The 26,142-nt window shown below is 48.3% G+C and overlaps 7 protein-coding genes across 9 annotated transcripts in view; 5 read left to right on the forward strand and 2 right to left on the reverse strand.

Moving 5' to 3' along the window:
- Positions 1–543: 543 nt before the first annotated feature.
- LOC117147638 lies at positions 544–1,934 on the forward strand. The gene is made up of 2 exons (XM_033314604.1): positions 544–659; positions 730–1,934. The coding sequence occupies exons 1-2, from the start codon at positions 649–651 to the stop codon at positions 1,904–1,906; spliced, it is 1,188 nt and encodes a 395-aa protein (XP_033170495.1). The 5' UTR covers positions 544–648; the 3' UTR covers positions 1,907–1,934.
- A 5,528-nt stretch (positions 1,935–7,462) lies between these two features.
- Positions 7,463–11,556, forward strand: LOC117147804 (cuticle protein 21.3). 2 transcript variants are annotated; one of them, XM_033314855.1, is made up of 5 exons: positions 7,463–7,474; positions 8,467–8,734; positions 9,201–9,524; positions 11,246–11,351; positions 11,423–11,556. In XM_033314855.1, exons 1-5 carry the CDS (start codon positions 7,463–7,465, stop codon positions 11,490–11,492), a joined length of 780 nt encoding a protein of 259 aa, XP_033170746.1. In that variant the 3' UTR covers positions 11,493–11,556. The 2 variants fall into 2 exon arrangements, with proteins under 2 accessions (XP_033170746.1, XP_033170747.1); XM_033314856.1 differs by lacking the exon at positions 9,201–9,524.
- A 3,781-nt stretch (positions 11,557–15,337) lies between these two features.
- On the reverse strand, positions 15,338–16,938 carry LOC117148433 (mediator of RNA polymerase II transcription subunit 8). The gene is made up of 2 exons (XM_033315806.1): positions 16,625–16,938; positions 15,338–16,371 (listed from the first exon to the last, which is right to left on the reverse strand). The coding sequence occupies exons 1-2, from the start codon at positions 16,748–16,750 to the stop codon at positions 15,472–15,474; spliced, it is 1,026 nt and encodes a 341-aa protein (XP_033171697.1). The 5' UTR covers positions 16,751–16,938; the 3' UTR covers positions 15,338–15,471.
- Positions 16,939–17,121: 183 nt separating this feature from the next.
- Positions 17,122–17,845, forward strand: LOC117148434. The gene has a single exon (XM_033315807.1). The coding sequence runs from the start codon at positions 17,122–17,124 to the stop codon at positions 17,767–17,769; it is 648 nt and encodes a 215-aa protein (XP_033171698.1). The 3' UTR covers positions 17,770–17,845.
- A 643-nt stretch (positions 17,846–18,488) lies between these two features.
- LOC117148436 lies at positions 18,489–18,837 on the forward strand. Its single transcript, XM_033315808.1, has one exon. The coding sequence runs from the start codon at positions 18,498–18,500 to the stop codon at positions 18,810–18,812; it is 315 nt and encodes a 104-aa protein (XP_033171699.1). The 5' UTR covers positions 18,489–18,497; the 3' UTR covers positions 18,813–18,837.
- Positions 18,838–19,269: 432 nt separating this feature from the next.
- LOC117148437 lies at positions 19,270–19,664 on the forward strand. The gene is made up of 2 exons (XM_033315809.1): positions 19,270–19,348; positions 19,419–19,664. The coding sequence occupies exons 1-2, from the start codon at positions 19,280–19,282 to the stop codon at positions 19,575–19,577; spliced, it is 228 nt and encodes a 75-aa protein (XP_033171700.1). The 5' UTR covers positions 19,270–19,279; the 3' UTR covers positions 19,578–19,664.
- A 3,358-nt stretch (positions 19,665–23,022) lies between these two features.
- The window catches only part of LOC117148320, a 36,105-nt gene continuing 32,985 nt past the window's right edge, over positions 23,023–26,142 (reverse strand). The window contains exons 5-6 of one of the 2 annotated variants that reach the window (XM_033315653.1): positions 25,352–25,690; positions 23,023–25,258 (exon numbers count right to left, since the gene is read on the reverse strand). In XM_033315653.1, the coding sequence (XP_033171544.1) occupies positions 23,524–25,258; positions 25,352–25,690 (2,074 nt within the window). In that variant the 3' untranslated portion in view covers positions 23,023–23,523. The remainder of the gene's footprint in view (positions 25,259–25,351; positions 25,691–26,142) is intronic. The other variant, XM_033315652.1, reaches the window with a different exon arrangement.

Consider the following 26,142-nt stretch of genomic DNA (forward strand, 5'->3'; position numbering starts at 1 on the left):
CGTATGAACGTCGAGATCTCAGGAAAAAAGCTTGAAGGTTGAGATTAGCATACAGATCCTAGAGACCATATTGCCACGCCCACTCTACGCCGCACAAGCCGCCCAAAACTGCCACGCCCACACTTTTGAAAAGTGTTTTTATTTTTCTTCGCTTTACTGTCTTGCCAATTTCTATCGAAAATACTTTGACCACGCCTCTCCTTACACCTACAAAACACCCAAAACGTTCGAGACGTGAATTTATTCCCTACAATATCTAGCGAACGCACGTCCACTAGCTAGCTGAGTAACGGGTATCTGATAGTCGGGCAAGTCGACTATCGCATTCTATCTTGTTTTTAATTGCTGGCGGTTTCCTAAATCGATGTCAGCCCCTAGAAAATGTTTTAGTGCCAGGTCCCCAGGGCAGAAAATACAATATCCCTGGAAAATATATACGTGATTGTCTAATTTATCGTTATACATAAAATATACCAAAAAAGAGTTGAAGTTATACAAAAGGGCGACAGCTCTATCATTTTACGTCAAGTCATTTGGTGCGAAGTGAAAATTTGCTTAGAAGTAATATTTTTTTCAGATTTCACAGCTAAGCATTAATAATATCTGGAAAAGACCGAAATATTATTAAAGAATCCATAATCTAGAACAATGAACTTCAGGTAAAGAAAACGCCGTAAATCTGTAGCTTTCTCCAAGCAGCTCACAAACACATTTCTTGTCCTTTGTCAGCTTAATTAGCGGTTTAGACTTGTTTTGGTTGGATGTACTAAAGCAATTGGATCTGAAGTCTCGCATTAGCTTTGCAGCCAGTTGCGATGTGTTTGAGAACATATACGCCATGAATTCTAACCTTCGCCTGAGCCGCGTAGTGGATTTGGAAGAAATGCTTGAGTTCTCATTGGTTGAAACCAGACTATTTGTGGACCTTTCGGGACCTGAAATTGAGATTATACGCGGAGGCCCACAGACCGCAATGTTTCCACATTTCGAGTATTTCATGCAACTGATGTCGATCAAGCGGATGAAGGTGAATGAGATTGCCCTCGAGGGATTGCAACTCACGCGATACAAATGGTGCACCGCTCCCGGAACTAGCTTCAGCAGCTTGTCCAATCTTAGCATGCGTCGTTGTGGGCTCACAGATGAGAACCTCGAGGGCTTGGAGATCTTGACTCAACTGGAGACACTGGATCTGGGGTACAACGATCAATTGACTGGAAGCTGTTTGATGAGTCTTCCAACTTCATTGTTGTCCCTTAACATAACCGGCTGCCTGAGTTTGTGCCCGAACCAACTAATACACCTGAGCTGTATGCCAAGACTTCGCGAGCTGCGTGCCTCGGACCCGATGCTCGGTGGGTACTGGAATGTCTATCGGGATCTGGTGCTGGCTTGTCCCTTGCTGGTGGAGGTCGAGGTGTCGATTTGCTCCGTGAAACGCGATGAGAATAGGCTGGGTGGGCTGCGCAATCTGGAGTCGTTGGCCATTAAAGCCCACCCCGTAGAGACAACTCAATGTATGCTCAGCTGCTCGATGCTGAAGGGTCTAATGGGTGTGCCTTTGCTGCGGAAGCTGATGTTTCCAGATGCACCGCGTGGCTTTGTTAACGCCAATGCCCTGGCGATTCTATCGATATTCAGGCAGCTGCGTGTTCTGATAATACACAATCAACCTTACTGCGCCAAAGACTTCACTAGATTGAAGAACCTAAAGTCTCTGGAGACGCTGGACCTCAGCAATTCACCCAATATCACTAATGAAATTGTCGCCGACCTGGTCGTAGGACTTCCCAACCTTAGAGTGTTAACAGTCCAAGGGTGTCCTCTACTCACAATTCATGTATACGGTGATCTTGCTGCACAGTTGGCCAGTTTTGATCGGAGCATGGTCGAGATGCAGATATAAACTGAGTATAGAACCCCAAATGCATAATTCAGCATCCATATTAAATAAATTTGTACTTATGATTGTAATAATCACTTAAAATATGTGTCCTAGTTTTTTTTAGCCGAATTTATTATCACTTGGCCATGCCTCGAAGTAACCTCGTTAGCCGACAATGAATGAAAATAAATATGAAACTTAGTGAAAATCAAGTTAAACGCAAGAATGTGCCATTATTGTTTTTTGTTTCGTTTTTTATTTTTTGTTTGCCCCCATTTCGTTTAGCTGCTTTGAATATTCTCATTACTGGCGATGTAATAATAACAGTGAGGGAAAGCCTGAAAATAATAAATGCGCAGATTGCACAACAAATTAACGCGGGGGGCACGTGGGCGTGGTATGTCGGGGACACCGCCCACTTGTCAAGCGTTTTCAATATCGCAGCTCTGGCATCGAAGCAAAAAAAAAAAAATATAAAAAAAATAACACAAAATGGGTAGAAAAAATGAAAAAATAATTCTCTGAAAATATGAAAATAGATGAAGACAGCAAGACAACAAAGGCGCACGAACCCAGTGCACAAAGGCGGCTCGAATCTGGCCAAAAAGATCTGGCCACATGGAGGTGTGGCCGGCCGCCTTTTTGCCTATTGATTTCGTAATTGAAGGTTAAATTTTAATGCTCTCGACTAAGCAACTGTGTGCGTATCACGTACACTCAAGTGTTGGCAGTTAATAGCGCGTGGTATCAGGACATTGCTCCAGTTTCGGTTCGCTGCAGCCACGCCCTCGTTGGATGGCGTGCGCCATCTGGCGGACTTCTGGACGCACCAGGTGGGTGGCGGGCACTACGAGGGTGGTGCGATAAGATAGCCATTAAGATGTGGCACCACAATTACCAATGGCTGCTATTTGAGACACCGCAATTCGGAGCTGCAGTTAAGCGATAAAGCATTTGAGGGTAAAACTATTACATATCGTTCAATTTTATTGTGCATACTGCGCATACCAGAGCTATCGACAGCTTATGGGTCTTATTTTATATTGAATCGTAATTCGAGAACGCTAGAGTTGAGTTCCTAAACTATCTGACAACCATGTTTCAGCGGTTGTGAGTGCCAGAAAGATACAGATGTAGATCACAGTACCCCCGGACCACTAGACGGACAAACGGACAAACGGACAAACGAACCGACAGACTGACAAACGGACATGGGTAGGTCGACTCGGCTAGTGAACCTAATCCAGAAATGATATACTTCATATGTTTTTCGCTTTACAAGTAACGGGTATAACACCCACTTCAAGTCAAACAAATTTAGTATGAATAAAACATAGGCATAGTACAATCCTCTCATGAGCTGAATCTCACAGTCAAAGTTATTAGGTTTACAATAACTTCCGCCCAAGCGGGGAAAGGATAGAAGTCCCAGTTAAAGCCTGCATTTTCATGAACAGTAACTTCAGGTTAGCTTGTACACCATATTCCATTGATAGCGGGTCGGTCTTGTAGGTGGTCAACCCAATCATGCCCAGCCATCCTGCTCGTCTATCGCCATTGACATCGATGCCACGCTGACGCGGCGCTGTCAGGTCATGTCGGTCATTAATCTTCGCCTCTGGAAATTCCACGCAAAAGGCCAACAAAGGCGGGCATGGAAAACGGCATGTGTGATAATGGTCGAGTGTGTGCGGCCAAGTATTTAGGCAAATGTCGCCAGCTCAAACCACTAAAAACTGAGCCGCACATCACCAAATGGACAACGGACAACGGACAACGGACAATGGACATGGAAACAATGACAGCGATGGGCGACGGCGGTTTCAAGAGCAGTTCGGTGAAAACAGCAGTTAGGGGAATGCCAACTGCAACGGCTGTCAGTCACTGCCCATGGCGGTGATACCCTGTAATTCCCTTGCTGGTCAACTAAAAGGATACAAGATACGGCGATTGCAGATATTAGGATCTTTAAAAACTTCTTGTGTGTGATAATTATTAACTTGGCCATAGTATTTATGTTTTGGTTTTTAATGTATATTCAATCCTGCTACAATTAACATATACATTTCTAGTTTAAACTTGCTACTTGGTAGACAATCAATAAACTTTTTTTTTAATTTGATTGGGGTTTAGTAGGCATAAGCCATGATAAACATAATTATGTGAGTAGTTCGATTTATTCGTAATCCAAATTCGCTGCACTTTACCCTGTGCCCTTTGTCGTCCTATCAAGAACATTTGCTTTGAGTCGCAAAGGATATCAGCATTTCGTCAGGAACCGATCCGTGGGCCTGTCCAATTTCTCCCGTGGCTTTGTTTTGGCTCATTGTGTGCGCCTTTGTGACCCACATAGACGTGAAATGTTGCGCCCGACTGGACACCACAATGCGGCGGGTTGAGTGGGCTGAGTGGGCTGAGTGGGTCGGGTGGTTTGGGCAGCTTGGGTGCTGGTGGCTCGCTGTGAAAAGGACATTGAGATGGCTATGGCTCGCTGCACTTGGCTGGGCCCGACTGCTTGTCCTGTATTGGCATTGCAATTATACAAATTAATGTCGGAGACAAAAAGCTCGCAGATTGCGTCGCCCGCAGCGCTGGCATTGTGTATTTATCGCGCGGGGTTTTTCACGGAGGGACGAATGATGGGCGGTAATTGAAACATCACGCCATTACACAATGGCCCAAGGACGGGCTGAAAGGGGGTGGCGCATCGACAATGACAATCGATGATTGCCACTGCATCGGGAATTGACTTCGCCTCGCACTTTCACACTGAGCCAAACCGAGGCGCTCACAATGCGAGCTCATGAATGTGGTTAATTTATGGAGTGAGCCGGCGGTCTCCATTACGACCTTGATTGCAGGTGTAATTGCAGTGCGATATCAAGCAAGAAAAGCTTCGAGAATTGCTAGTATAAATTATCTTCGTAGACTGCCATCGATTTAATTTTACGTGCAATAAAAACCAGTGGGTTACTAGTTAAGTTAGGTTAGATGTTATTACGTCTACTATATAATAGAAATATATTCCCTTTTCATGGTACAATATCATGTTTATACAACCTAAATGTTAAATAAACTTGTTGGAAATGTCTGCTTCGTGTACAGATAGATAGTAACTGGTGACCCCGATTGACTTGTTGCATCTTAACACTTATCGTATAGGTCAGCCAAATTTAAAAACCAGTTGGTTTTGGCAAACAATTAAATTGGGTGATTCCGTGAGTGAAAAAATGTAGAAAAGATTTGATGTTCTGAAGTAAGTTTTGGTGACCCCGATTCTCTGCTTTTCTTTTAGTTGGCACATGTTTGTAGAAGTAGTACTCAATAATTGTGAGCTAAATATATATGTATTTATATTTCTGTCTGTGTACTTCCTCACGACTTCTGCGCCATTCAGTCCTACTGTGTGCTTGCCCAGAATTGGCAATGCCAAAACAAGTGGCGCCATCTCCAGCTTGATAATGCTTTTACTGACCACCGCCTTCTGCCCCAAGGACCGTGCGTCTGTGCGTCCATGCATTTGTTCTGAAGGTTGCCTGCGCTTTTACCCCCGATTCTGTTTCAGATTCTGATTCTGATTTCGGGAGCCCGACTTGCTCGCCTTGGCGGAGGTTTCTCCGGTTGACAGTTGGAAAATGCTAGCAATTTCCCAGCGCAGAGTCGCCTTGGTTGCGAAACCTCTGTGTGTATTTGCTCCCAGGCGAACAGCCAGCTGTGGCCCATTACATAACACTCCCTGGCCCGCTCCACATGTCCACCACACCCAGAGAAACAAAGGTTTGGCATATCTATCACATTGGCATTAATATTATTTATTTGCCTCTTTCGTGTTGTATTTAATAGATACAAATGACAATAAAACATGGTGATATCAATTTGTTTGATAGTTCTATTTAAAATACCCCCTAAAACGTTTGCAAATATTATTTTAAGTTAAATGTGACATTTGTTTATTCGTACTAATTGATGTTAATTAATAATAACACCCGAATTCTCCCAGTGTCTAAATCTGTCCCTCGTCACGACAACGCACAAAGTGCGCATAAATTGCTAGCGAGCAACAAAAAACGGCTAACCAGCAACAAAATGGCTTAGATCAGAAAACACAAATCAAAAACTAGCAAAAAGGCCTCCCAGGCCAAAAATCGGGCCCACTGCCCGATTTTGTGCCTTTCGAAAAGCTGCCAGGTCCTCAGGCCCCACTTCAAGCCCAGAGCTCACCGCTCACAACTCCGAGCCCCCCAGTTGCAATCTCCGACTCTTGGGCTGGAGCTGGAGCTGGGGCTCCCACTCTCGACTAATGCCCCCCATACCATCCCATCCTATTCGATCCGATCCAGTGCAGCAGTCCAATCCGATCTGGCTGCCCAATTTCCGCGCCCATTTGGCGGCGGCTGCGTGAGAACTAGCAAAAAATAACCAATGGTAACTGGGAGTTGGAGGTGTGGTATTCGGTCGTGGTTATACCCATTAGAGGTTCTCGGGCATTAATTAATTTATTGCAATTACTAGTTCATAGTATAATAATAGCAACAAAGATAACTTCTTAGCATCTGTAATAGTGTCCACTTGTGTAGGGGATACTTTTATTTAATTTGAAATATGTAAGTAACAAATATTAGTAATAGTAATAGTAATAATATTAGTAAGATTCACATGATTTTGCAACTTTGACTTTATTTTCAGCATATAGTTAAACATCCAATTTGATTATTAATGTGCATGACTATTATTATATCATATTACATATACAACAAACAATCAAACGAACAGTCAACCAAAGAGTTGGTTAGTTCATTATAATTTCACAATTTCCCTGTTCATATACTCAAATATATGTACTTAATTACTAAGTGCGCACCACTATGCCCACTCAAAGTACCAAATGCGGGGTATGAAAAGTCTGTTCAAAGTTGAACACAAAATGTCCGCAGGCCGGGCACAAAAAACCCAAAAAATATGTGCAACGCACCGGGTGTGGTGGTGGAAAATGAAAAATCGGGCGGTCCATTAATAAAGCACTTGACAAGAGCCACGTGAGAATGATATGATATGATATTGGGTTGGGGGGCCTGGAAGTGACCCAAAAACTCCAAAAATTGAAATGGAGAGGGTGAACGCAGTGGGGCTCACCTTGTCCGCTGGCATTTCCTTTTGCCGCATTCGGACAAGTGCGGACAAATTTCCAATTAAACAATCGATGCGATTAACACGAAAAGCGATCTCTGCCGCCAAAAAGAAGGCGTGGCCGATGGGGGAGGGCGGCGGCGGCGGTGGTGGCGGCATTATTGCGTAGAGCGGCGCGCCTGCGCTCTGCCTGCTTTGCCAACTGATGAAAACCCGTTCTCATGGCTGCCGCCACTTTTTTGCTTTTTTCCACTGATTTTCCTCAACTTCGTTTTTTTTTTAATTTTTTTTTTTTTTTTGCACCATATTTTGAGAGCAGACCGGCGGCAGCTGCGAACTGCAAACTGCAAACTGCGTATAAATAGGCCCAAAGAACTGCGAACCGAGACAGTTACCAATCGCAATCCAATCGAACTGAGTCGAATTTTTTTCAAGTGAATCACTTTAACAATGGCATTCAAGGTGCGTGAAAAGTTGTTGCACATCGCAGGCAAGCCGATTGACATGGAAAAGGAGCCGGTGGCACGGGGATCCGAGTTGCCTGCACTTGTTATCCTTTCACTCATCGCTCGACAGCCAACAAAAGGGGGCACATCCTTTTCCCAGTCTGCTTTGTTGCTCCTCAGCTGGCAGGATAACTAGCTGGCAGGATAACTGTCTGGCTGGCTGGCTGGCTGGTGGCTCCTGCCCAGGCCACAGCTCTCGACCTCATATGGCCAATAGAACGTGGATTTCAATCTCGGCCCACTCGCATTTGAAAATCAATGTTGAAGGCAATGAAAACGAGAGCACGACCAACACGCATGCTAATTGTGCGACTGTCGAGTGGCAGCTGATTATGAGGCCTCGATCTGGGTCAGTTTTGGCCAGGAATGCTTCAGCAAGCAAAATAGGCCATGCAACATGAGGACGACTGAATGGGGCACTTGGTGCAAAAACGAGATATAAAGCACCACTCGCACAACAAATAATTACAATTTCGAGTGTCAGCAACAAATTGTATTTGTATCTTGATTTTGTATCTAACAATCGCGTTGAGATGCAAAATTTGTAGTCCTTTCATTTTTTTTTTTAAATCAGCATTTCCTGGCGCTTTGTTAGCGCAATCAATTGATGGTAACCAGTGCTGCATTCAGATGCACAAGTTGAAAATAACTTTCCATGCTTATTGTCTATTTTCGAAAATAGTTGCTCTCCAGCTAACGATTTATTTAACCTGGCTTGTATTGGACAGCTCTGTGTGTCTTTCGATTAAGCGATGCAAATCGCAGCAGCACCCTTTCAAGGCCATGTTCCGCCATGGCACACCAACTATTCCAACTTTATCAACTTAATTAAAAGTTTGCTCGCCAGCAATTTCCTGCAGACGGTCGAACTGCGACAGAGCCAAACGACACTGATTTATACAATTGCGCATATTATGTGTACATATCTCAAATCTAACGCATTTCCAGGTTATCCTCTCCGTTGTCCTGGTGGCGCTGATCGCCTGCGTCCAGGCGAAGCCCGGCGGTCCGGCGGCCTATTCGATCAGCGCCCCCAGCGTCGACCACGCATCCGTGGGCAGCACCCAGGAGCACACGGTGAAGGGCCACTACGGCCAATCCTCCCAGTCGGACTACGCCAGCCAGGTCCAGACCGCCCACTCGCAGTCGCATGTCCAGCGGTCCAGCATCAGCAATGACGCCGGACTGGCGCCCGTCGCCGCCCACGGCTACGCAGGTGAGTCCCGGTCGCAGGATCTCCAATCCAAGCCAAGCCACCCAATCCACTCAATCCACCGATACTTCCAACGCCAAATGTACACCACTGCACCACCCAGCACACCACTCACACGCACCACTTTGCGTCCCCTTTGCACGTAGTCGCAGTGATGGCTCAGGTTTTTATAGGTTTCCAGGGAACTCTTTCATTTATCTGGAACACACCTTGATATTTGCGCACAAGAAACTTTTCAAAGACATCCTGTTTGAAACACTTTAAATTGCTCACAAACTAAATGTCATACTTGAAACATCAAACATGCGAATTATACGAGTAGATGAGAAAAGTACCTCAATCATTCAAAAGTTTGTTGAATCTTTTGCGAACTGATAGATACACGCAACTAACACAGATGCAAGCCGGCCATTACTGCTTAGTTGATTGTTAACACTTTTAACCCGAAAATGAAAATGCAAAACCCAAGCTGCTCCGGCCCACGCCATCGCTGCGCCGGCCTACTCCTTGGGCTACGCTGGGCACACGGCTCCCGCCCAGATTCAGGGCGTGGCCTACGGCGGACACTATGCGGCCAGCGCTCCGGCCGTGCAGATCTCCGGACTGGGGCACTCGCTGGGACTGGGACACTCGCTGGGACTGGGTCACTCGCTGGGACTGGGCGGATACGGTGGCTACGGATACGGAGGCTATGGCTCCTATAGTGCCGCTCCGGCCATCTCGCACGGATATCTGGCCCATGCCCCAGTCGCCGCCGCTCCAGTTGTGAAGTACGCCGCTGCTCCATCGTACGGTAGGTGACCAGGATATCCCAGGATATCGAGGATATCGAGTTCCGTTATCCAGGACTAACTAACGCTAACCCCATCCCCCAGCTCTAACTTAACTTTTCCGCACTTTCGCACGCTTTCGAATCCCCGAAAATCTGATTCCTCAGCGATTTCGCAACGAGTTTTTTTTTTCCAGTCTGAAAGCAGAAAAGGAACTTTATTGTGTTTTCGTCCCGGTGGCCAAGTGCACTTGGCAAAAACAAACTTTGGCCCGGGTGGTGGAGTGCACAACGCCAGTTTCGCTCCATCAGGCACGGAGGACTTTTCTGATATATGGGTGGTTAGTCTGGGCTCCAGAGTTAGTACGCAACCAGGTGGATAGGTGGGGCGGAAGGGGAGTCTCACATCTGGGAGATCGTTTTGATGCAGCAAGCTCAAAGGAAAACTTTAGGGAAAATTGTTTAAAGTTGGACCGTGAAAATGGCGGCAGGTGGCCAGCAAGACATCACAGAGATCACAGCGATAGGACACAAATGATTGCGGCTTGAAACAAAGAGCCCAGCTGAGGTTAAAGCCCTCAAAGATCATTGCTGTTTGCACGCTTCAAAGGATTGCCAATGCCTATGCCGGAGCCCTGGGCAATCGATACATCTAGGCCATCTGCCCGAGCAAACAAAGCAGCCAACAAAAGGGATAATCGGTTTTGGGTCCGGCCGCAATCGATTTGTCTTGCTAGAAAACAGATACAAATGTCCCGGTGGGTGTGGGTGTGGAAATTCGGCGGTGAGGTAACCATCAGGCCAGGCATGTAATCAATCATTCGCCGCCTATCTATTTCGAAGGCTTTAAAGCTTCCATGTGGCGATGGTCGGCACAGCAAGGTGGAGCGAATACTGCATCCCAATGGCTCCCGGGGATCCAGCTGGCCATGTCCAAGTCCAAGTCAGCGAGTCACCCAATCACCGAATCGACCAGTCACCCAGTTACACAGTCACCGTTCCCGTTCGGCTGGGTGTCACTTGATTGATGTTGGCTGACGCTTCCCGGGGCTTGTGGCCCCGTGCACGGCGAGAAAAGAGTGATTAGATGGCATATGTCTCTGATTTTAATATTTCGTGTTCTAGATGGCACAACGTGTCGTATACTTTATATTTGCCTTGTGCGCTGCAAACTCAATGCATGCAAGTTTCCTCCACGCGCTGCGGTTGGTTCGCTCAAAAGGACAATGCACTGGCACTAAATGAATAGCATAACTCGGAAGGATACGACTATTTTATGACGAATTTTAATTAAGTTCGAACCCAAGCCCAGGAGCTGCAAGTAGTTTTGAGAACAGAGTTTTGTTTTGTTCGGCACAGCGAAGAGTGATATAAAAAGATTCGGCAGCCCAACTCCCTAGGCATTGAATCCATCGTACGATGGATTTTGGCCCTGTGCAGGAATCTTGTGCCACCGGCCTGGTGGGTGGTGCTGGTGGTCAGGCCATGTCAGGTGGTTGCCGTTGACAACCTTTAAGTGGCGCATTGGGCGGGGAGCCCTCGGGCTGGCTGGTGTATTGTCCAAACAATGGACACGATGCTAATTTGGGGAAGCTCTATCTCGACCTCCACTGTGACTATCTCTCTTTCAGCTCGGTCATCTGTCTCTGTCTATCATTCTCCTGTGTCTTGACTCGCTTTGTTTGTGTGCTTGTTTTTTATAATAAACCTAACGTTGTTGTGTGTGTGTGCCATCCCCCCCATAGCTCCCGGAATCATTGGACACGGCATTGGACTTGCCGCCCCCGCCTATGCTGCCCCCGCCTACGCTGCTCCTGCATACGCTACGCATCTGGCCGGGCCCGTGGTGAAGTGAGTATCCGGCTCGCAGGACCATATTAATAAGGTTGCCTCATAATCGCCACCATCGCCCCCACTTTCAGGGCCGCCGTCGCCGCACCCGCCCTCGTCCACACATCGGTCTCCGGCCATGGTATTCACTATGGCTACTAGAGGATCCGCCGCCCATCGTCATCGCCACCGCCACCGCCTCCGCCTCCGCACCGCCTCCACCCGCCCCCTCGCCGCCAGTGCACACTCGCACACAAATACACTTTCCTATCCGTCTGGCTAACTACACTAATAGGAACAATAATACCCAGAGCGTGTCGGTAGCTGTTCGCCTTAATTAAAACTCAATTTGTTAACTGCACCAAGAGCCTGCGACCCGTGAGCCATTCGACGGGTTAGGAGCCAACCAAGCACACCTGAACCCACCTGGGCCACCTGGGTGATAAAAGGGGCACGCAGCGCGGGATGCAGCGGTGCCGCACGCTCCGTTTTTATTATCGTGTTGTTAGCCTGGTCCCAGAGCTTAAACTTATCCACCCATTCCGCATTGTGAATGCTGAATGTGTTTTTTTTTATCGCGGTTGAATTTACGTTGTATTTAAACTTAATTTGTAAACTGAAACGAAATGCATGTGGAAATGTTGGAAAAAACGAACTCGTTGTTATAACTGGCTGGCAATGCAGAAGGGTTGCGGGGAGTCTCGTGGGAATAGTTGTAGAAGGTCGGTCTGTCGCTCCATGATGATATATGATATATGATATGATGCGATGCGATGCAAGCACTGCAGTGCTCTCCTTTTTTTTGGCCATGATGCGGACCAGAAGCAGGCCGAGATTTATTTGCCACGCACCAGTTGATCAGCATACTTTATGGCGCATAACAGGACACGCGTTTCATGAGCATAAGTCTCCCGGCTGGGAAGGCGACACTGGCCAGTCGATTCATCGCCATGAAACGCACTGTACCGCCGACCGACCATAAATATGATGCTCTATGTAGTCCGCCAAATACCAAGTGAAAGTGCAAAGGCCCAGAAAACCAATTTACGTCACATCGGGCATCGCGCACATGGCCCGAAATAGATGATAACCCGTTTATTTCGGTCCTCGGTCCTCCTAAAATATGGCCTACACAGCAAATAAAGCCGGCAAAATTCGATGGCATTCGCGGGAGAGTGAAAGTCAGAGTTTGCCAGCTAAGTCGCAACAGCTTGAATGATGGGACGACAGCTTTAAGGGCCATCAACAAGGATAACTCTGAGCCGGGATAGCTGCAGGAGCAACTGGAGGGCTGGGCCATCCAATGGAAAATCTAGCATAAAAGGACACCTCCTTTCACGCACATTGTGTGCTAATTAAAGTGATTCACAGTTGCACAATTCCCTCTGCGCAAATAAAAAGGTATGTATATATTTTAGCTTTTCCACCCCCAGGGGCTCATATTAAATTTAAATACGTAGATATTTACTTAGCACGCAATTTGGCTTCGAGTATCTGGGCCCACAATGTTTTCATCTTTTGGCCAACTTAAGGTCATGGCTGTGGAAAGAGTACATCTTTTGGCGATTATAAATTGTAATCGCTAGCATTCGACTCTCCCCCCGCCCAGTGGACAGTTGACGGGCACTTGGGACACCAAGTTGGGCAGCTCCTCATTATGCAGCTAATTAGGAAACCAAACCGAAGTGTCCCCATCTTTGCAGCCTGCTGCAGTCCTGCAGCTTTTCCAGCACAGGACAGTTGGCCACAGGTGGGCCGGGCTCCAGCGGCAAGGGAAATTCTGTGTTTGTCTTTGTATCTGAATGCAGTGCTTTGTTTTGCCAGCTCGTTCGGGGAAATGAACAGGATGCGGTCCTACGCACACAACTCACTCACACAACACACACACACAGATGCTACACTTTGGCAGGATACTCGCAGGATACGCACGCACACGTGGGCTTATTTAGTAACTATATTTGCTTTGCGTCTCTAGTTCGGCTGGTTTTCCACTTCTTTTACCCATTTTACTTTTTGCTCCTGTCTCTGCTTTTGCTGTTTGCCGTTGCCCGTGTATTTGTGTGTATTTGCCTGGCCGACACTAAATTGGAATTTTCCATGCAAATAAGTCGATGGGGGTCCAAATGTATGGCCAAAAGAAGCCCCCTTTCCCCTCCTTTTTCGGTATTCCAATTAATATTCGGTCTACAAATTGAATTACTTCCCGTACGTGGCCATAATCAGTTGGCCAGCTCCTCAATATTTATTATATTTGCAGCATTTTCCGGCTGCGCCTTATGGTGCCAACGTTTTGAAGTGGAAGTGGAAGGTGGCAGTGGTGCAAGTGGCTTAGTCAGCGGGTCGTCCGGCTGGGTACATCTAATGCAATTGTCGTGTTTTGCCCACGGATTCTGGATGCCATATTCCGGTTCCGTTTTGCTCTTGGCTCGAGCTCCACTTACTGTTTACATTGGCCCGCAATGCACTGATGGCCTTGCCGGCAGGTGTCCTGCCAAGAACGAACCCCATCCAAGGACACCTTTTTGCACAGACCCCCCACCTCTCACCACTTTTTGGGGCCAAAGTAACCACTCCACTGGCAATCGTCACCTGTTGGGCACAGTGCCGGATTGCCTGGGGCCTGCTCCCATGCCAGGTAGATGGGGAATCGAGCGGCTGGAAAGTTGGGAAAGCGGCCCAAAATTGCATAACACCCTCTCAATTGTCGTGGCGCCGCAAACAAGTGCACCGCCCAGAATTTTGTCTATATTGCCTGTGGCGAGGCCACAGTTTGTGGGGTTAAAGGGGGCAAAGTCGAGTAAAATGGCACCTACATATCTAGATACCTTTATACGCCTTTAAGGATAGGGGTTTATATGCATTGGATATCGGGTTCCAATGAAAGGCGCAGCTGGGCATGTTAAAATTTGCTAAGTGCACTTAAATACATTGAACATTTAAGTAGCTGAAATATCTTTGTATCTTGCATTTTTTACTTTTATATGGAACTTTTTGCTTTATACCCAATATAAGATTGTAGCTAGTTTTGATATAATGGATATAGGCATTCGATAAGCTGTTTTCTCCTTTGGATTCGTCTATCTATGGTGTAATATGGTTCCAAAACATAATATATATATGAACTCTTTAAGGCTTGGACTTAAAATGACTGTTTGCCAAATAAATTTGGTTACTTTTAGTTACTCATATATAGATGTATATCATTCAACTAGGTTAATCGATTTCTTGCAGTGCAGATATGGATATTGAAATGGATGCACACGTGGCCACTCAAAGGATTCGGGGCTCATCATGTATGTTTGGTCTGGGCTTCGCTGCAGCCAGTTGAGTCCATCCCCCCCACCCATCCAGTGGCCTCGTTCCCATCAGCCTCATCCTCGTCCCAATTAGCCGACGGTCAGCCAGGGCAATTGTTTCCGTTCATTGATGCACCACTCGGTGGTGCACGGGATGTCCATTCCCATGGATGTCTAATAATACGCCCACAATCGAAGCCCGTCGTGGTCGCGGCTGCGACTGGCTGCTCGGATAAATGGATCCGCCAGTGGGATGTACGATAGCATGGAGCTGTGGCCGGATTATATTAACTCTATAAACAGATTCAATGGCAGCAATTGTGTGCCAATGCGAAGGCGGTCCGTTCAAAGCAATCTTAATGCATTTATTGCACGTGAGCTCGGCGGCTTGTTGAAGATGAGCGGTGCCGATTAGGAATGACCCATCATTATGAATCGTGATGAATCTGAAAAGTGGGGCCAGTTAACTGGCCAGCTAGATTCCACGGAGCACGTGCCGATGGCTTGTTGGTAATGAAATGCTGTTGGTCATACAGGATTAGGGCTAATTAATCAACTAACTAGAGTACTTACATAACTCGAGACGAGAAGTGCACATTCAAACTCTTCTTCAGGCAAATCTAACCCTCGTAACTTGTTTAGTTTTGTTAGTAAGCCATACTCATACCCTTTAATCAGTCTAAAGAGCATCCACCCATCAAAAACCATCAATTATCGTCACTTACAAAATTTATTCTTGCTTGCCCTACACAATTCCTCTTATCAAATACCACGAAAATTTACGCAAAAAAAAAAAAAATGAAAATACTAGTTTTTAAAGTCCTTGGGATAACAGCTCATCATCATTAGAAGCTGTAGTTGAGATTGCCGCTTGAGAAGCTCACATGAGAGACGTCCGGCGATTGCTGGTAGGTGGGGGATCCCAGCACGGAGGACATGGGAACGGCCATCCCATAGCTCTGGCGGGTGGTGGGCGCCAGCTGGCTGGTGGCGAACTGCTGGGCCACCGACTGCTGCTGGTCACGGAGCACGTCCTGCTGCTGCTGCTGCATGAAGCCCATGTGCTGCTGCGTGGAGTAGAAGTCTCCTCCCGCTCCCGCTCCCAGACCGCTGTTGCGCAAAGACGCTGATCCGATCACTCCTCCCGGGATGACTCCAACTGGACCTCCTCTTACTGGACCTCCGGGCACAATGGATCCGGATGCAAGGCGCTCGGGCTGCAGGCCATTGCTGCTGAACTGCGGCCGGCGGTAGGCGAAGCGGCCAGCTGCGCTCTGTGGTGCAATGCCTGCCGGAGCGCCTCCCACGTCGGTGGGGGCAGCTGTCTGGGTTTGGGGTTGAATCTGGGCAGGTGATTGTAGGCCGCCGGATACATCGGGATAGTAGTGGTAGAGCTTCTGCAGCAGGTGCTGCTGCTGCTGCTCGAACTCGGCTCGTTGGCGCTGATAGTCGAGGAAGGCGGCGTGCATCTGGTCCGCATAGCTGGGCATGTTGACCACGCCCCCGCCAACGCCCAATCCTGGTCCGGATGCAGCTGCTACCTGCGGCGATGTGGCGGCCAGGAGTTGCTGCTGCTGCTGCGCCAGGAGCTGCTGTTGCTGCTGCAGCTGCTGTTGCTGCTGCTGCTGCAGCAGCGAGTTGGGCGTGGCCTTGAGCTTACCACCGACCCGGAGTCCTGGCTGCGAGTACACGGCAGGATACTGCTGTCCCGACGGCGAGAATCCACCAAATTGCGTGGGAGTTTGCTGCGTAGGTTAGAAGAATATGCGGGTGAGAATGGGAACTAGACCAGCACAATGTTATCATGTTAATAAGGATAAGGGTGCGTTTTTTGTGTTAACTTTTATTATCCTTATTTCAAAGTGGGTTAAATGATATTGAGATAAGTGTGAAATGTACGCAAGTAGTAGTAGGCCGTTTTGGATGTGTAACTTTTGATTCTGTTTCTTAAAATATTTATGCAATTGAGCTTATGTGTATCACGTTTTCTACACTCACGGATGAAAGGCCACGCCCGTGATTCTTGATTATTGAGTGCTGCGAACCCAGGCATCCCTTTCCCCACTGTCCATCCGCGTCAGCCAATCGACTGGCGTTGCCCCCACGAACTTTGCTGGATCTCATGATTCCCTGTTGTTCTGTTTGTCGCGACGTGAACTAAAAAGTTTTGACGAGAGGTTGTGTAGCTCGAGTGTGGATGGCCAAAAGTGATTTTCAAATTCAGATTTTGATACAATTTGTATACGAAGTCTGTAGCGGGAAAATAGTAAAACGAACCGATCTGAACCGACTAAGCGAGCAAGTGATACTGACTGGATAGCCCAACCAGTCCGGTGACACCTGACAGCTGTCGTCGGGCCAATCCGAAAGCCTACTGTGATCTCTACGAGCCATCGGCCATGGTGTGGATTCAAATCGATTTGAATCGAAGGGAATCACGCGATTCGATGGCTTAAAAAGCGCGGATGCAGTGCCGCCGCCTCACAGTTAGAACGATGAATCGCCAACCGCTGGCCCTTCTCCTGGTTATCGTGGGTCTGGCCATGATTGCGGCCAGGCCAGGTCCACAGAATCCGCTTGAGTCGCTGGGCATGGGCGCCATGACTCTGGCCGGAAATATAGCCGAGACGGTTCAGAGTGGCGCCGCCATCTCCCGCGACCTCAACATTGACAATCCCCTGATGTCCGTGCACTCGAAAACGGCCGTGGGCTATGGAGATGCCATACGACCCATTGCCGCCGATTCATCCGAGGAGGATCGTCGTCGCAAGCGAAGGCGGCGAAGCCTGCATCGCCTCAAACGCGCTCCTTGCTTCTGGAAAATGGGCGCTGCCGCCACCACAATGGCGTCCGCCGACGATGACGTGGAGGCCAGACGGAGACGTGCTCAAAAGCGGGCCGCTAACAATGCCTCCCGATCCCGAGTGAGTCCCAAGTCCACTGGCAAGAAGAAGAAGAAGTTGGTGCGACGGCGACGGCAGGAGGAGACGGGCATGGAAGTGACACCGAATATGGGCGGAGCGGATCCCTTGGGCCTGGGCACCAGAATCAAGGCCATGTGGCTCTCCTTCGTGGACAACGTAACGGATGTGGTGCAGCAGGTGCGCCAGAGGATCACCGAAACGGCCAACTCTACGGGGTAGAATTACCCAGCTCCCTGACCACCATCGAGTGTATTTTTTTTGTTTGTTTATAAGTGCAATAAAAGCAACTGGAAACCGGAAACTAAGTTGAGCGGCATGTTTTATGGGTTGGCCAAAAACATCACGTCTTCATCCAGTCATGTACTACAGATTAAAGCCATTTTGATACCCTGTCATTTTATCAATCTGGTAGCCAATTAAGGCCAATCACCCTCAGTACAAGGTGACCCCAAACAGCATCAGAGTCAAAAAACTTGCACTCCGACTTTAAAGTGGCGTATTAAACATATCACCAAGGTGACCCAAAACTAGGTGACCCATAACTTGGAATCGGGTACCATTTTAAAGTGGCATACCTTTAAGAACTCAAACTTTTCTGTAGCTCTTTGAAAAGGTCATCGCAAAAGAGTCACCACAATCGATACAGATTCCTCAGGCAGAAGCAATAAAGCGAAAAGCGAACTGTCATTTCAGAGCAATCCGATCGAAAGTGTTCCGAGGTGAAGGCCATTGGGGTCACCACAGCACCTCGACTGAAGGCTGTCCAGATGGGAGATACGGAAACGAGCCGAGTCACGATGAGCCGACGGCCAGTGAGCACTTCCGGGCCAGATGAGATGCATCTCGACATGCATTTCGAACATTTCCGTGTCTGGTCAAAATCTGATTGGATTGAAGGGTTGGGTACAAAAGGCGCATTCAGGCGGCTGGGCACAACAGTTGGCCAAATGACTTCCGGACCCAGATTCTCTGCCCTACTAATCGCGGCCCTGACCCTCGCCCTGGTGGCCCACACTTGGGCCGACGAGTTCGATCTGGACTACTCCAACGAGTACGACGATGTGCGACCGCACTTGGTCTATCCGGACGATCCAAGGCTGGACAAGCGGATCGGCGATGCGGCGCGGGAGTTTGGACAAAATATAACCCAAGCCTGGAACGCGATGGTGGACTCGTTTAAGAACTACTTCGAGGAACTCAAGAACCTTTTCTCCGACACCACGGATCTCGATTCACCCAATGAAGTCTTTTCTAACCACTGAAATTGGCGTTTTTCATCGAGCAAATAAAGCGTAGCAAAGAATTTGAAACATTCATTTGATTTGGGAATATATTCCGTTGAAAGCCAACTTGATTGCTTTTGATTTACGTACATTTCCAAGCGGGCATTAATAATTATATTTTGAATACTAAAAATGACAATACTAAGTAGTAGGGTATACATCTGCGGATGATATCCAATTAGTTACTGAATAGTTCGGTTTAAAATGCTTTTCCACCCAACAATAATTAGCTTTTTTAATCTCTGGCTTAATTAGATCTGTAAGCTAATTGCCAATAACAACCTCGCATGCTAACTGAACCAGATGCTAGATGTGTCATCTAGATTGTGTAAACATGAAAACATATCTGTTTTTCGCGTAATTAACTAGAAAAACTAGAAAGTGATGGCTTAAATAGCTGGCTTTCTTCTTGACAATCAGTTATTGGGAAGTGGAGCCATCACAGGATGACATCGCCTATTTTGATCCTGAGTCTAGGTCTGCTCCATTGGAGCATTTCCCTCGCCTGGTCACAGGTAAGATACTTCGATGTGGGAGGGATCATAAGTCGATCTATCCTATGCGTAATACCACAATTTTCTGCAGGATATGCCCTCTGATGTGATGGAGGCCGTCGGTCAAGTGCAGGACATCATCGGAGGCTATTTGAAAGGCCCACAAAGCTCGGAGTATGGTGACGAGCAATTCAATGGAACGCCCTTTATAGCCGAACAAGCATCGAACATCCACAACTTGGGCGGATAATTCCAATTCCAATTCAAAGTACTACTTAATAGCTACGCCATGTGGCTAAACATTAAATTAAATTGAAGAGTGTGTCCGCAACTTTTCCCTGGTATAATTGGTTCCCAGTGTTTTCTTAAGCAATTTTGGACATTAAGCTTAAGTTCAACTTTAACTTTATGTGTTTTTCCCCGAGTTTCAATAGTAGATTCCCCCCGTTGCCGTGATGTACTCACCAACTGCTCCTGCTCCTGCTGCTCCTGCTGCAGCTGCGGCTGCTCCACCTGCTGGTTCTTGGGCGCTCCTCCGTAGTACCGGGTGAAGGTCTGCTGCACTCCGGGCGTCTTCAGGCTGTAGGAGTTCGTGTTAGCATCCGTGTGGATGGAGACCTGTGCCCGGCACACCTCCTGCTGACCGGCAAGCACCAAGGCCGCCACCGTCAAGGCCACTGCGAACATGATTTACGTGGTGAAGCTAATGGATGGTTGATGGTTGATGGCCTGGTATTGGAACTCCCGTTGATTTGGCAGTAAGTCCGAGCAACCGTGCAATCGGTCTCTGGATCGTTATCAGTTGAGCGGACGCGACTCGCGAACGTCGATGGTTGACTGTGCAACGCCCGCCGACTGTCCACCGATTTTATACCGCCTTCGATTGGGGAATGTCCAAGCTTGGCTCTCTGCCTCTGCCTCTACCTACTGCCTACTGCCGCCCCCTTCAGTTTTTGGCCCAAAAACAGCGTACAAGCATACATATTTTGGCCATAAAGTTTGGCCCAAAAGATGTTGTACTCTTTAGGGTTTAAAGATGTGACATATAATGTGGTTTATGAAGCACCTCAAAATGCATATTTTGATAAAATATTTCTTGAAGTTCAATTCTCAATAATGAGTTCATCTATTAGATTACTATTTTGGTTTTCTCTGTGCAGTTGGAAAGTAGCTCCTATTCGAAATCGCTGCCTGGAACCCAAGATATCTAATGCAATCCAATTGAACTGCCGTGTCTTCAGGTTTTTTCTTTTTTCTTTTTTTTTTGACAAAGCTGCCCTTCCCTATCGTTTGTTATAATTTTCCATAATTTCAATTTGAATTCGGATATATATTTTATTTTAATTTTCCCCCGCGTTGTTTTGTTTCACATTTCGCGTGGATAACTTTCTTTAAACTTTGGTGTCCGCCTGCGGAATATGGAATAAGCAATAACAATGGTGTTGGGGAGGGGAGTGTTGGGGTGGGTGGACATGTAGATGGCAATTCCAATTCCAATTCAAATTGAATATGCTCTTTGGCACTTACATAACAATCCGCCCCCGCTGGGCGAACGGCAAACTAAACATAAACACCGGCATAAAACGTTGTTTATAGGAACGTGCCCGGAATGCCCGATGTGTCCCAAAAGCGAAACTCGCGAATGCCGGCTACACGGCGAGAAAATGGGTGTGCCATCAGCACCTTTCTCTAATCACAGAGCCTGGTGAGAAGTGCGAAGACTAGGGGGCTTTTGTCGCTGTGTACGGATGGCATAAAACCACCAAGATGCGGAAGCGGGGTTAAGGCCAGAGTAAAAAGCGAAAAATCGGCTCAATTGGAATGCAGTTTTGATGGCCCAAAGAGATTTGGCCCGTTTGCTGGGCAACGATTATGAAAGCAGCTAAGACCTGGTGGTTAGTGCGTAATGGTCACTTAAGCGCGCTTACCTGCCACCGTTGCGTATACGTGATACGTGATCGTCATAAATTTATTTGCGCATTTCATTACGCGGCGTGTAATTGAAAGCGCATTTCACACGATTGAAAGTTGTCTGTCCGTCTGTCTGTCTGTCCGTCTGTGTGTTTGTGTGCCTGCTGACCCGCATTACCCCAATAAAGTGACCCAAACCGAGTTCCTAACTTAATGTGCCCCGGGGTAATGGCCATAACTTCTCCTTTCGGCCCGGCTGCATTCCTTGGGGCTCGTCCTATCTATCCATGTAGTCATACTTTCCGTTTCCGGCCGGGCGTGTTTTCTCCATTAAAGTTGACTTTTCCGAATGAAATGCTTGTCGTTTTACGATTACCCCACCATAAGCCATCAAAATAAACAGCGCAAATTATGCAAAAAAGAAGGAGACCCAAAAGCAGATGAACACAAATGGAGACAAACTGGTAAAAGTGGAAATGAATGTGGCAGTGGCAGTGGAAGTGGAGCTCGCAAGTCAAGTAAATCCAGCCAGCTGCTAAATAACGCCACTTAATCATTTTACTGGGTCAGGTCACGGGTGGACGACGCAGCAGCCGAAACCGTATCCGAGAAACCGGAGCAGGAGTCGCATCCGCAGGCTGAGTCAGTGGCCCCGCGTTGAACTTTTGAACTCGCGCACTGACCCTATTCCGGACCCGGGCCCATTCCCTCCCATTCCAGTTCACATTCCTCTCGGGGCATCCATTTGCTCCCCGCAGGCGCGTATTATTTTTCGGTGCCCGGCCCTGCATTTCCACGGATTTTATTGAGGTGCAGAATCCCCAAAAAGCACGTAGAAAAACAAAATAATAAACCGCTTTGCAGGTCAAAAGGTTATTTACACTGATCCCATAAGTGTAATGCATCAATGCTGTCAGTTAGTTCTTCAGTTAAATCATATTACATTACCAAACGAAAGATATCAATGCATAATGAATCCATAATTTTATTTTTATTATAAGACCAAAAGTGACTGGGCATCATTCTGCGTTTCTCGCAGTGTAGACTTACCTATTGGCCCCGGGAATTGAGCCGAAACGGGATTTGATGGCTTACACTGATGGACAAAACTCCCAAATAAAACGCTGTCAATGAGAGATTTGCTTTTGTGTGTTCAACTCACATAAAATTTGTTTTTATTAGTTTTTTTTGCTCACACCCAGGCAGCACCACCGTACCGCCAACCGAACCACCGAACCACCACAACAAACCGCCAGCGGAGCGGCACAGAAAAAATGAACTTATCGCTAGACACACGAACGGACACTTGCACACTTAGGGGTATGTATGTATGTATGTATATATATGGGCCTATATAAATCTAGGATCCAGGCAGGATCGGGATCTGCATCGGGATGTGAGGAGTTCGTATCCAACAAATTGAATCTGTATCTGGATGCCCGCTGGAATGCTGGAACAAATACTTTTTGTGTGTGTGTGTGTGTGGTGGAGCAATTCTTTGGGGCTCAGAAGAATTGCTTAGTCTTACAACTATAACTTGTATGGTTTAATCGGATTTTGTATTTTGTAATTCGTAGTTCGTAGTTAGACTTTGATTTAACATTCAATAAACTTTTCATTTGATTTCGTAATATTCAATATGTCTTAGCATATGTCTAGTGTATATATCGTACTGTATATATCCATATATGTATGTATGTAGCTTGGGAAAGTTTAAAAACACAGGCACATCCCTGCCACGCCCTTCCCCTTCCCCTTCCCCACCCCATTGAAGTTAGCAACATTTAAAAGACATATATGTAAATGTGTACGTTTTGTGGGAGTGCTTCCCATTTCCGTTTCTTGGCACAGTTTTCCCCTATTCCCTTCCATCCTTCTCACCAATCTCTCTGATCTCTAAGCTGCGATCCGTGATCTGTGATCCTAATCCCGCCGATCGCAGAAATCAACAAACATTATTAGTCAACAACCAGTTGGGCGAAGTATTCCAATAACTCGGTCTATATATTTAGTTTATCTTATGCATTTAGGTGTAAATGTATCTGTATCTCCATTAGCCTGGAGATCCGCCCACAAAATTCTGAGTTCTCCACGTCTGCTAAAAAAAAATGTGAGCCCATCCACACACATACCATACCCTACACATAAAAAAAATACAGCTTCTGCAAATTCTCCTACTTAAACACGTAGCTCCCGTAGCTGCACAACTCCTGGCAAATCCGTAACCGTAAAGCTTTTCGTTTCCCTCTCGCTACTGCTTCCTAAAATCTCTGCCCAAACACTTCTTACAGCTCCGCAAAGATGTTCTCCCTGAAATCGAGCTCCGGATGCGCCGAATGCGAGGAGGAGCCGTGCCCGTAGTCGTAGTCCCGCGACGAGGACTTCATCGAGCTGCGTCCGGACACCCCGGATCCGGAGCTGAAGCTGGCGTTGCGCGGACTGCTGCGTCGCATCCGGCCCTCGATCACGGCCATCTTGTTCAGCGGTTGCGTGGGATCCAGCTCGCAGAAGGCGCCGGCAATCAGATCCGTGCCGTTTAGCGAATTGAAGCTGTCCCGCTTGGAGCCGCGTCCTCCGGCCACGCCTCCAACGCCCCCGCCGCCATGCTGGCCATGATGATGACCGTGATGATGGTGCCCCGAACTGGAGCCGGAACTCTTGCGGCTCAGCCGATTGCGACTGTACTGGTACTGATAGGCGGGAACTGCAGCGGTGGCCACCGGAGCAGCGCCACCCGCATTGGGTGGCAGGTTCTGGGAGCCGCCTGGCGTATAGCTGTCATAGAAGTCCGGCGGCACCACTTCCTCATCCACCTCCTCCAGGTGGTGCGGCAGCACCTCGTCGTGGCCAACGGACACCCCTGCGCCGCTGGTCTCCAAGGTGGAGCACAGGCTGTACTCCGTGGAGAGCGAGCGGGACTGCGAGAGACTGCTCAGCGGATCACTGCCAGGCATGACCAGCGCCAATCCCGCTCCGGTTCCAGTTCCGGCTCCAGCTGCCTCACCGCGCTTTCCCTTTGGCGAACGCTGTGCGTATAGCTTCTCGATGTCCGGCAGCTGGCGGCGCACCTTCTCCCGCTCCCGTTCGCGCTGCAGCATCTCTTGGATGTCCATGCTCCGTTCCCGCTCCAGCTGGTCCATGATCTCCAGGTCGCGCTCCAGAGTGCTCGACGAGAAGGTGCTGCTGCACTCGCTGAATGAAACGTCCTTGTGGCGCAGGACACCGCCGCCCGATCCTGGCCAGCGTTGCGGCGGCACCATCATGCTGCTGACCACGGAGCTCTCCTCGCCGTCGCCATAGTTGCTGGTGCTGCTGTCGTCTGGGATTAGAACGCCGCTCAGGCCATTTCCGTTTCCAGTTGCGCCGGCAGTTACGCTTCCGCTGCCGTTGCAGAACGTCGAGGCGGTCACGTTGGACAGACAGTCGGCGGTTAGCTTGCTGCCGCCATGCCGCTGGCCGGGATTGGTGCGACTTCGACTGCTGCTGTTGTTGTTGTTATTGTTGTTGCCGCCCGGCTGTTTGCGATGGGCGGGATGAGCGGCATGGTGACTGGTGGCGCCATGACCGACGCCATCCGAGATGATGTTGATCTTGACGTCGTGCTTCTTGCCGCGCACATCTTTGCCCAGATTGTTGACCACACCGGCGTCTCCGGCACCGCGTCCGCCCGCCCTCTGCCGTTCCCGCTCCCTATCTCTATCCCTATCACGCTCCCTATCCCTGTCCCTTTCCCTGTCCTTGCCCTGGCGATATGGTGCTCCTGTGTAGCGATCTCCGCCAGCCGACGAGCCGTGTCCTGGCAGACGCATCTCGCGCTCGTGCCGCAACTTTGACGAGTGCTTGTGCGGCTCAGCAGCGTGGTGAACACTGGTCGTGTTCGAGGCCTCGTCCTTCTCAATGGAATCCTCGCGGGAACTGGCCCCCACACCGGATCCTCCGCCAGCATCGCTGCGACGCTGGGACTTCTGCTTGCGCTTCGAGGATAGCCGGAAATAGCCCCTCAGACGCTCCTGTTCATCTCTGCGGGATGTATGAAAAGAGCAACAAGGTCGGATAATGAAGGAAATGAGTCGTCTCCAAGTGCTTGGATTATGCGTAAGGTGTTCAGCTCACCTGGGCAATATCTGCGAGGCGTAGATGCAGGGAAAGATGACCGTGGGCAGAAAGGCCACCCACACGAACATCAGGTAGGTGAAGTCGAAGTGCTTGGCATTCTCGTAGGTCTCCTCCAGCGATAGCCTGGCGAAGCGCAGTATCATCAGTGGGCACATGCACACCACCTGGGTGGCGGCCATGCTACCAAAGTTGCGCTGCTTCCGCTTCTCGCGATGCACGTCCAGTTCGGCGCTGTACAAGTCGTAGGAGCGTGCGGAGCTGCCGCCTCCATTGCTCAATCCCGCCACGCCCCCGCCGCTCAGGTGGCGCGGCTCCACCGAGGATGTGGAGGAGTTCCTACAGCGGGGGATAACGATTTCAATCAGTAATGCGATTATATTAGCAGTCAGTCAATGGTGCAATTGGATCATTTATGGATCCGTGTATTCGTTAATAATCATTTTCATAGAAAGTTGTTAGCTAGTGCCAGTTCCTGTTCGGAAATCCCATTACATATATACACGTGCACTAGAAAAAGAAGCCAGTAAATTATGGCACTTATACCAAGTCCTTTGGCTCGCCAATTAATGTAATGAATGGAGGAGCCAGGAGACGGCTCCATCTTCAACCCCTTTAAGTGTACAATAATAGCAATGGGGTGAGCAGAAAAAGTGGCTCAAGAAACTGGAACTCGTTAGGGAAGAGTCGCCAGGAGGACGATGGTGATGGCGATGGCGCTGGCAATCGCTCATTAGCGCTGGCCAAGGGATTGCTACACGGGCTGAGTGATTGCGAATCGGGTTACGCGG

This window comes from Drosophila mauritiana, chromosome X (genome assembly GCF_004382145.1).
Source record: "Drosophila mauritiana strain mau12 chromosome X, ASM438214v1, whole genome shotgun sequence".
NCBI lineage: Eukaryota > Metazoa > Arthropoda > Insecta > Diptera > Drosophilidae > Drosophila > Drosophila mauritiana.